At 42.4% G+C, this 11,353-nt stretch overlaps 1 protein-coding gene across 3 annotated transcripts; it reads right to left on the reverse strand.

Moving 5' to 3' along the window:
• Positions 1-301: 301 nt before the first annotated feature.
• Positions 302-4,948, reverse strand: LOC119009264. 3 transcript variants are annotated; one of them, XM_037080340.1, is made up of 5 exons: positions 4,336-4,948; positions 3,579-3,698; positions 3,302-3,460; positions 3,066-3,192; positions 302-941 (listed from the first exon to the last, which is right to left on the reverse strand). In XM_037080340.1, exons 1-5 carry the CDS (start codon positions 4,580-4,582, stop codon positions 833-835), a joined length of 762 nt encoding a protein of 253 aa, XP_036936235.1. In that variant the 5' UTR covers positions 4,583-4,948; the 3' UTR covers positions 302-832. The 3 variants fall into 3 exon arrangements, with proteins under 3 accessions (XP_036936235.1, XP_036936237.1, XP_036936236.1); XM_037080341.1 differs by having other exon boundaries at positions 859-941; positions 3,011-3,192; XM_037080342.1 differs by lacking the exon at positions 3,066-3,192 and having other exon boundaries at positions 780-941.
• Between the last annotated feature and the right edge of the window lie 6,405 nt (positions 4,949-11,353).

Raw genomic sequence — 11,353 nt, forward strand, 5'->3', positions numbered from 1 at the left:
TCGCAGTTCATCGGGTTCAGTTGTTTTGCTGCAGACAAACAGCTGACGCTTTAACGAGCCTAGATATCATTGAGGCGAGCAGTGTGTTAGGTGGCAGTGTTTGCTCGTTGTGTCTTTCAGTGGGCCATGTTGTATTCACATTACAACCCCTTTAGAGGTTCTTTAAAGGGGCACTATGTAGTTTTGGAGAAGAAATTCAGACTCAGTAATTTACAATATTAATAATAACAATACAAAATATTTTCCTTAAGTCAATAAACAAGCTGCTCTCAGAGGAAAGCAAGGTCCACAGAACACTGTTTGAAGCTAGAGAGGTGGCAGGGTCCGCCACACATAAACAGTGTGAAATTGTGTCATCCTTTAAGGTCAGTTTGTTTATTCGGTCATGAAAAGAAAGTTTGTTAATTTAGTTTAATGAAGATGTCAATGATGATCTTTCTCTTCAGATTAAAATGTCTTCCCCAAACCCACATAGTGCTCCTTTAATACACCAAAGTCAGAGGAATAGCTGCTCAACAAGGTATTCTGAGGCGAGTTGTAACAGCGGCCTCACATAGAATGTTTGACTTCAGTATTGCCGAGACTTTAGTCAGTCAGTACCAGGAGCGTTGCCGAGGTCAACTGTAGAATCAAAAATGAAACAAGCCCTCGCCCAGAGCAGAGACAAAATATCAAAGTGTTTGTTGAGCTCCCTCAGTGTGGTGCGGCAAAAAAAAAAAAAAAAAAAAAAAAAAGAGTGCCAAGGTCGAGTCCCAAACAGCTCAGAGACCTCGGGGAGCTGTCACTCAAGTAGAGAAGTCACGGACCACGCTGTACAGATCACACATCCAAGTCATAATGGCTGGAAGGTGTGGATGTGTTCCTTGCAGTTAGGACACTGGTGGTGGACGTCCCTCAGTTGGTCCATGAAGAAAGGGATTAGACAGCAACCTGCAAAACCCCTGTGGAAAGAAGGAGGGATGAGAAGGAGTGAGCGGAGATGTGTCTCTGAGCTCTCTACAACAACTAGTTTGTCGGTAAGAGACCATTTTCGCACGCCGGCCATTTTCCTCTGACATCACACTCTGGGTGAGAAGCTCATATTTCATGGCAAATTGTATAAATGTATAAATCATCATTTCATCACTTTCTGATTGATCACCAACGTAAAAGATGATGGATTTTCATGTTTCAAGTTAAAACAACATGTTTGATAATCCAACGTTAGCATTCAACCACTTCCTGGCTAACATTGGCATTAGATGACAGTCAGTGTATTTTGCCCCCAGGCTTGAATAAATGTGTCATACTATGAAATGGTGTCAGCTAGGAAGTGGCTGGATGCCAACGTTAGCTGTTGTCTTGGAGAAGCTGTTGTTTTATGTTGAAATATGGCTCAAAGACTTCAGTGACGCAACTGACTACACACCTTTTACGTATGTTTAGTCTATGCATCTTTTAAATTGACAAATCTCATACATGTAGTTCATGGCACAATTCACATGGAATTAAAAAAAAAAAAAAAAAGATTTGTCTCTCGCCATTCACTGCCAAGTTTGTTTCCCAAAATCCATGGGGGAAACCAGACAGGGAGTGGCTTCGGTCTTTTCAGCTGCTGATCAATGAGCAAGCACCAACACGATAACTGGTCAAATTCCAGAGGTGGGAATAAGTCGCATACATGCAAGTCATAAGCAAGTCTTAACCTGCAAGTCTCAAGTAAGTCCCAAGTTACTATGATCAAAATCAAGCAAGTCAAGTCGAGTCATGGCTAAGGTCAAACAAGTCACAAGAAATTTGGATGAATGTAATCTTCATATCTGTAGACACAGTAAACAGAAAAGGGTGGTCAGATAATATGATGTCATTGCATAGTTGATCAATTTTTAAAATTTTTTTCAAACCCATGAACACGAGAATAAGATTAGATCAATATCAGCCCTGGAACTGCAGCAAAGTCAAGTCGAGTCTTTCATCAGTGTGAGTCAAGTAAGTCTCAAGTCCTCAAATTTGCGACTTGAGTCCGACTCGAGTCAAGTCTCAAGTCCCCCACCTCTGTCAAATTCCTTCACAATTGCAATGTGGAGCTCAACGGTACGACATTAGAGCTTCCCCTGCTGTGAGTGACTTGGAGGGAAAATGGCTGCCATGTGAGTACTGTCCATACTGACACTTGTGGTGGCCAACATCATCCCACTGAAGAACTGAAGTGCATCAGTTCCACAGCAATATCGATCTGAACAGTAGCCACCAATAGCTAGCGGTCATACCAAAAGCAAATATGGTAATAATAAACTGATAAATGGTGGTTTCATTGGTGATAGTTCCTTTCTTCCAAAAGTAACATTCAAATTGAGTTGTTGACAGCTGGCAGCTAAACAAGACGACCGCATGTCAGTCAGCACTGTGATGAAATTTCTTTAAAAAGTAGATTCACCATCCTACCGGCTATGAAAGGTGGGAGAAAGGTGGTGCAGCAGCGTTTTTGTTACGAAACCGCTCATCTAAATGAATATTTCAACATGTTGGAAAACAATGTTTATTGGCCTCCTCACTGAGAGTTAGAAGACTGGAACCACCATCATGTCTGTCTGTTAAATACGGAGGTGCAACCATTGTACTGAGACTGCTTCTAAAAGTGCGTTCAAGTGGTGCTGGAAAAATGGGGAAAAACGAGATCCTGACTGGGAAAATCCACATGCAGTTCACCTCAAGTTAGAATAACAACTCAGAAAGCTTATTATTGTAAATGGCTTGCTGAGTTTAACATCACACTAAGAGGCAGTGATTAAGCCTTTTTTTGTCAACTAACGTTCAGTTATGGTAAGAAAAGTTTTTTTTTAAATCATCGAAAGATCGACCAGAGCAAAACACTGAACTTGGCGAACAGCTTCCATTCTTTATGCAAAGCTGATCTAATGTCTCCTGGCTGCAGTTCCATATATGGTGCACGAGCATGAGCCTCTGGACAAGTAAGCAAACGAGCGCATTTTACAAAACAAGGGACTAACCCTTTAATGACTAGTTTTACCAGCAGTTTGGAGAGGTAAGAGTGTCAAAAGCCAGTCAGGCGTGAGAAGACCCACCCCATCGAGGAGAACACGCAGCAGAGCAGCCACATCGCCTCGCCCACCGTGCTCCTGGTGTCGGTGAGGACAACCTCCTGACAGGACGGACACAGGGTGACCGCTGCTGCTTGAGCCAGACGGTCCACTTGTCCCAGAGAGAGGCAGAGAGTCACTGGCCTGATACACTCACATAAACAAATACTTGGCTGATAGAGTTACAAGCGCGTTCTCGTGTATGAGGTGGTGAAACTCACCTGGGAGAGGGGCGGCGGCGCCCGTCTGCGTCTCGTCCACGGGCCCAGTCTGCTGCGGCGATGTGTCCACCTGTGTTGGCTGGTGATGCGGCAGCACGCAGATCCCCCCGTGGGGTGTCTCCATTTTAGAAGAAGAAGTGTGACGCACGGCCTCTTGACCTGATTTGAAACACGAGCAGTTTGAACACGTTGTTATAGATGCTTTCATTAATGACCTTATGTAAAAAAAAAAAACATTTTAAAAATGGTCTGTTTTAAGAGTAGCAGGGTCAGGTACCGTGACTGAGTCTGGAGCTCTGTCCATGTTTCTCCAGCTCCTTCTTTTTAAGCAGCAGCTCCTCCAGCTCCCTCAGGATGGCCTCCAGCTCACACAGTTTGTCGCCGTCCTCGCTGGTCACTGACGACACCGACACACAGGGAGGACACGTTTACAAAGGTGAAGTGGATCTAAAGCAAGCTCACATTTCTGTAAACCACTTTTTATTACTCCATCAGCTCTTCTTGGATCCTCAAAACTGACAAAATACAGTGAAAAATTATAAGACAGATAAAAAAAAAAAATCACAAGAATTCATCAATAAATATAATTGTTAACCAGCTACTGCAAAGCATCATATGTCAAATAAATTAGGTTTAAATGTATTTTCTATTCATCTTTCTCACATATTTGACCTTTTCTTCTTGCTTATTTGTATTGTTAGTTCTTAGCAAACAATTCAATGTTAATGATTATATGATAATTAGATAAAAAGCCTGGAAAGGAAAATGAATGAGGTATTAATCTATTCATCTGAGTGGTGGTAAAGTGGAAAAAAAAACTTTTTTAAGCTAACCTAAGCTTAAAAAAAAAAAAAACTAGCTGTATAATGTCTTCTCGGCTGCCCTTTCTGTGGAGCAAATGTACAATAGTTTGGAGAGTTTCTACCCCCTTGTTATGAGGAATTATTACACATTTGAAATTTGCAAACCAGCTTTTAAGCTGAAATATAAATATGCAACCAAGAGACTTTCACAGGCCAAAAGGACTGACTCACTTTCTGCTATGGTCCCTCCGTTAGCATCCCTCGACATCTGCCTGACATGCAGCAGGAGGCAGCGCCTGCTGTTAAGCTGCTGTATGCGGGTCTCGATGTCAGCCTGCGGTGGGAGGCCCGGTGTCCCTTGGTTGGATTCAGGCTGGATGTCAGGTTCTGGGTCTGAACTGACGCCAGTGTTCGACCCCGTGCTCTGCGTACGGATGGTAGACCGAAGGAGCTCCCCATCTCGGTCCGAGACCTCCATCCTGTTTTAAAGCCCTGGATGAAGTAGTCGTAAGTGCACGATCCTCAAACTGTTGCAATGTGAACAAAAGCAGCTCAAAAACAGATCAAGACCAGAATATGAATCCAAAAAAACTGGGCGATGTCGAACATTTCCTGAAACATCTCACAAAACTCATTCATCTCTGAAAACAATTCTACGTAAACACGCCCAGGCACTGAACAACAGACTCAAACAGAGACCCGGTGAGGTGTTTTTATCACCTGGAACGGTCTTGGCTCGTCACACCGACAGCAGCTTCAACTCAGGTGTCACTCGATACGATTGATACTTTCATTTAAATAAAGGTAAATAGCGTGCACAAACAGGTGAGTCTGTCAGACATGCAAATATTTCGAGCCTGTGGCGAGCTGAAGGGTGACTGTGGTCACAGTGTATAACATCAGGCATTGAGCGAGCTCAACAATGCAACAACATAACCAAATCATTATTTTGGTGTTGTGGGAGAAAGAACATTTGTTATTCTAGTAAGGCAGGGCTGCTATTCCACCTTCAGATGAGTAATACTTCCCCTTCTATTTCTGGCACAGTTGACCACAGTCTCTTGTTGGACTGTCGGGTTGTCTCCACCCTGCTGTCGATAACACAACACCATGTACAGCAGCGGGAGGTGACATAACCGGAACAAAAGGCTCAAAGTCGAGCTCAGTTTGACTCTACATTGTTTTGGCATTAAGACTTTGAGCGTTGGTTGAATATTTATAAGACGTATCTGCGTTCAAACTACAACATTCACACCCAAGTGACTTGTCTTTACAGGTGGCAACACTGATCAGGTAACAACACGTTGAAAGGGCCAGCAAACATTTTCTCAATCAGCTTCTTCATCTTCTTAATTTAGATTTTCTTGTGGTACAATTAGAAAAACGCGATGGAAAGTCAGTCAGTCAGTCACTTCCAGAGCAAAACAGCGTGGCAGCGTATGCCTAAACAGCTGAAGTGGGAAGTGTTGTCATCGTTCACCGATGGATGAATTTGTCCTTTAAGCAGTCATAATGAGAGCTGTGTTGTTGCTTCTCTTGTGTGTGTGTAAAAATACTGAAAGCACCCTCAATTGTTCCTTTTTTGGTCATTAGAAGTCAGATGAGCTTGTATTAATGCATCCAGGAGTTCCAGGAGGCAACATCAGCATTCACTAGGTCAGTTTGTTCAATATTAACTGTCCTTTTAGCTGCTTTTTGGTCTCCACCACCTTCTTAAGGAAACAGTTGGCCTCTTTAGCTGCTAAATGCTTAGCAATGTGCACAATCTAGTCGCCTGCCGTCTGTCTGCCATTGCGTGCTTGGTAGGTGGTGTACAGCAGGTTTATAAAAAAGTTTTTATTTTCTTAAATAAGTTTTTCTTTAATTTTTTTGGTTTGTTTGTGAAAACAAAATCAGCCGCCGGTTATTTAGAGCAATGGGACCAAAACAAAACAACAACATTTTTGCTGTAGACCCAGAAACAAACAGCTGAAAGACACTAAAAGGGTAAGGGTCGTCTTTCATATTACATGTCGTCATTTGATCCAGTGTTAGAACACAGATATTCATTAATGCAGCTTTCAGACTTAAAACTAATGTTTTCAGGAGCTTTTAGTTCATTAGCTCTTTAATGTGAGTTTACAGCAAAAAAAGTGACATTTCTATGTATACAAATCTTATTAAGATGAAAATATCTAATTGAAAATTAGATATTTCAGAAAAAGTTGGTAGCAGTTTAGATATGTGCTGTATTGATGTAGCTGAGTCAAAGGTCACAGCCTCACTCTATACATGCGTAAACACTTGTGTCTCGGTCGATTATCGGATATTCGGTCTGAAAATAACTCGAGCCCTGTGGCGTCGGGTAGCACACAGTGTACCGGCTTGTTCAACTGTGAAATGTGGCAGTTGGCCCCATGTGACGGTAGCCGGCCACCGTAGCATCAATAAAGCCTGCAGCGAGTTTATAACATCAGCAGAGCAGATGATGTCTGACCCATATTCCAACCATAAAATCACTCCGTGTGTTTACATTGGGCTGTGTGAGAACAACAGACTGAATTACATGTGCTTATTGATAAGGAGTGCATTTCATGAGCCTTATCTGTGACCTCATTTAATTTCCGGTTTGTCTTTTTTATATCGTGTTACCGTTTGATTAGGTGTGAAACCGGTGTTTCTCTGCCAGTGGAGGTTATTTGGGTCAGTGCGCTCAGGCCGAACGAACACAGATGCAACGCAAAGAGGTGAACAAGAGATCAGTGGCATGTATTCATACATTTCAGGATGTTTAATTGACTTAAGAGTGAAGGAAAGCCTCAAAATGATAGTGTTGTTCTAACAGCTGACCACTAGATGTCAGTCTCTTACACTAAAGGAGCAGGTCAGGCCTACAGAGGATTATGTCCTTAGTTTACAGGGTTGACGTCACTAGTCCCGCAGTGGCAGACCTCCATCCATCCATCTATTCTCTCATTCAAACCTGAAATATTAAGGAGCATTACACAAGCGTCACATTTCCTCCTCACTAAAAGGCTCACTAACTTACTTCCACTCCACACACTACAGTATATCTGCTTTGCACGAACACATTTACTCACTGTGTGTGTGTGTGTGTGTGTGTGTGTGTGTGTGTGTGTGTGTGTGTGTGTGTGTGTGTGTGTGTGCACAGATCCAATAACAGTAGAGTATGTGTGTACACCACCTGTCAGGGTATTAGTCACCGAAGGAAGGATACGCAGGGACGTTGACGGTAAATGAGCTTCATTATTCAGCAACAAAAAGCTCTCACGTCTCGTCGGGCAATGGTGTTACTGGAATAGAGTAAATGTTAAACGCGTGGATCAAGGTTACCTCTTTGACCAAAAACATCAAAATGTATTTTACAGGGCCGGACTCGGCGTTTTGGGGGCCCTGAGTGGAACACCCCCACCCCACTTCCAAGGGGGGTTTTATTCACCCCAAAATGATTTGTTTTTGAATTAAATGCACTTTTCCCTTGTTTCCTTACCCTCCAACTCAATGTTTTAGACCCACATAATCAAGCATAAAGAAGGAAAACAATCTTACCTGCACTCTTATTTAGAGGGTAATATTATTAAACCACACTATTTACAGCTGCTGTATGCCTTATCAGTATTTTTATATTAACATTGTGTGACTACATGTCATTTTCTCAGGAGTTGGTGGAGACCAAAACAGAGCTAAAGGTAAGTAACTATTAGACCCAGCTGGCCAGAAACTCAACTCCAGATTAATGTTAATGTTGCTCTGTGTCAGCTAAATGTACAAGTGTTAGCTAGCATGTTTGACACATCAACTTGATATATCTCAGTGTTGTGTTTGTAGCCTAGCTTGTTCTTCCGCCCCCAAGATAACAAAACATCAGTTAGCCAATTGAAAGTTTAAGTGGCGTTTTTTATGTTTAGTGTTAGCTTAGGGAGTAACGTTAATGTTTTCAAGCAGCAGTCATACTATAGAGGTTACATTTCAGTTCGAAATAAACATAAGGTCCTAATAATGAGTGAATGACCCAACAAAGATGTTAGACACATATTGAAACACTTTACCGAGCACTGAAACAGCCCTCAATAATTCCCAGCCATAACAGTGGGCTGTTATGTAACCAGCACAAAGAGGTGGTTCATCAGACAACGACATCTTTAACTGTAATAACACTGTAATGCATTGTGATTTAGGTCAGTCTGTGCGTGTGTCACTGTATAGTGGAGGAGAGATTATTAACACACTCTGCTGTCCAGCGTGTCCATTAGAGTAGCGTGTCGTACTGACTCGCTCCCTCCCAGAGGACGTCTAGCTGATGATGACATACAGTTGCTGAGAGGGTTGCGTCATGCCCGGATTAGTGTGTGTGTGTGTGTGTGTGTGTGTGTGTGTGTGTATGTGTGTGTGTGTGTATGAGGGGGGTTGTATGTCTAAACTCATGAGGGCCAAAGTAGAACTCGTGTCAGTCTGGAATGTCTTTTAGATCGTAGTTTTAAACACACTTTAATCATAATGTCTCTGCCTTTAACGTACATGTTATTAAAGGGGCACTACATAGTTTTGGAGAAGAAATTACAACTCTTTTATATATTCAATATTAATGAGGTAATATCACAAACTCAGAAATGTTAGTTTTTTCCATAACTAAGTAAATAATCTGTTCTCAGAGCAGGTCCCCAGAACACTGTTTGAAGCTAAAAAGGTGGCGGGGTCCGCCACATATAAACAAACAGATGTTGTTTATTGAGTTTGTTTACGCGTAAATACAAAAAAGTCAGTAAGTAATTTAATCAAATCTTAAACCTTCTTTCCTAAATTTACAGATTGCTCCTTTAAGAGTGTAACTATACTTTTGCATTTTCTTGGTTTTATAATTAGTTTTTTTTTCTTTTTCTCACATCAACTACCATCACAAAATCAAATTAAACCTTAGTTGCATTTTAAAAATGAGGGTGCCAGTGCAGAATGGCGTCGCTGAGGAGACTCGGGAGTGTGGTATGACATTGTGGATGAGTGAGTGAGTGTCTGTGTGGATGTTCCTGTTCTCATGTCTGAACAAAACCATTGTTACGACCACTTCCTGTGCAGCGGCTTGCAGCTGGACTCCCATACTGACTAATAGGAGGAGAATTTGAATACACAAACACTCGCAGCAGTTGTTTCCACTCGTGGTCTCGAACATGCTGGCTTGAGCATGAGTGGCAGCAATGATGTCATCAAACTGGGAGAGGGTTTTTTTTTTTATTTTCAAACTTTTTTTTTTTTCCAAGGCAGAGCAGACAGGCTGAAATCACTGCAGCACTCAGGCTGATCACAGGCAAGAAAGGGGGAGGAGGAGACGCGTGTTTGTGTAAGGGGACAAGTGAGGGAGGGTAAAGAAAAAAAAGGGGGTGAAAAAGAGGACGGGGAGGGGGACAGGAAGAGGGAGGATGTCAGGCACGCTGCCAGCATGCAGGTCTACTATGAAAAACGATGTCTGCGGCGACAGGCGAGCGAGGATGGATCCAGCTCTGCATCAGACGCACTACATCACATTCGGCTCTCTGCACGGGAGTTATATTCACGCACACATCGCCACTGTAAATCATCTGTTGCAACAAGAGGGGTTTACGTAACGGATCTTCTCTTCTCAAATCTCCGTGCAGCAATAAACATTCAGAGATTAAAAAAAAAAAAAAAAATGAGCGGTACCTCATTGTTATGCCCGGACGCGTAACAACAGAGATAAATCGCAGTGACAAATCACCAGAGCTTCCCCTGCGTGTAACAAGCCACACTCGTTTTTCTCAGGTGGATTGACTTGTCAACAGATCTGCACTCACTTCTGGTCACATGACTGCTGGCAGACGCTGTTAAACAACATGTAGCATTCCAACACACGCAGGCCACCGATATGGTAAATGTGAGATACAAACACTGAGGACTGAGAGAGACTGAGTGCTGTGTGAGGTGGAGGTTCTGTTCTCTCACAGTAAATGTCAGTCGAAAGAGGTATTTTTAGCCACGCTAGGAGCATTGCCCCGGGGATGGCAACGTCGGTCTGTTGGTTGGTTCGTCTCTCTGAAATACTCAACAACTAGTTGATGTGTAGGACCAACATCCTGTACGGACAGTCATAGTTTTCAGGGGATTAATCCTTGTGACTTTGGTGATCGCCTGACTTTTCCTCTAGCACCAACATGTGGTTAATATCTGTGATTTCTGATGAAATATCTCAACAATTATTGGATCAATTGTCATAAATCTGGTACACCCATTCATGTTCCCCTCAGGACGAACTGTTAAAGCATTGGTGATCTTTATACTTCTCATCAAAACCATCAAAAGGTGAGGGAAACATCAATTTGTCCAATACTTTGGTTTATGACCAAATACTTGAAAAACAGCCAAGTTGTTGATATTGAACATTTCTACAAACAACGGATACGGTAAATTTGTATGATTCACCATACAGAGACGCTGGGCTTTAACGTTTAACAGATAGTTATATTCTAGCTGGAGATGAAAACGGGGTGACATCAAAATCCACCAATTGGTTGACATTGACTCTACGTTGGGTAATTTAAACCGCCCAGAGCATCAGCACTGGTCCCATCTACAGAACATCAGTGAAATCGTGTGAGATGTCTGCACAGAGCCAAAGGATATTAAAAGACAACATCCAGAAGGTACAGAAGTATCGGCCACAGTACCACCGGACTATAGAGAAGCGTCTGGAAGACAGCTAATTTTGATTACTTGACGCCACGACTTAAAACCAACCAAGTACCAGAGGTTGAACTTTGGTCCCTGTCACAACCTACATTCACCCCAATATCAACATGAAGTGGACGGGACGGTGTTTCCACTGTCACAGACTGTGTTTTGACATTTGGAAGGGTAAAAGACTGGCTTTTTAAAATTATTTTTGAATACATGGAAACCTATCTAAATGATTCATCCACTTAAAAACCTAAGCCTAAAACAAATGATGTTGTCTACAAATACATCCTGCCCCGCCTCCCACAGCTGTGTGAATTCCAACTTCCGGGGGAGATCCGTCGCATTTTATCGCAGAGTCGCAAATTATCCTAAGTCTCAAACTTCTGAGTCGTGAGTTGTCTTGGAAAGCGAGACTTGCGAACATGGCTGTATGTTCTCAGTCTTGTTCATACTGTTGGCTCAACAAACCCTGTTGTTAAAAGCTCAAAGTCACTGCTTTCACTATTAATCTAACTGACTCATTCACAACTGTCCGCTCACTCGTCCCTCCTGCTGCTAATTT

The sequence above is a fragment of the Acanthopagrus latus genome, chromosome 20 (genome assembly GCF_904848185.1).
Source record: "Acanthopagrus latus isolate v.2019 chromosome 20, fAcaLat1.1, whole genome shotgun sequence".
Taxonomy (NCBI): Eukaryota; Metazoa; Chordata; class Actinopteri; order Spariformes; family Sparidae; genus Acanthopagrus; species Acanthopagrus latus.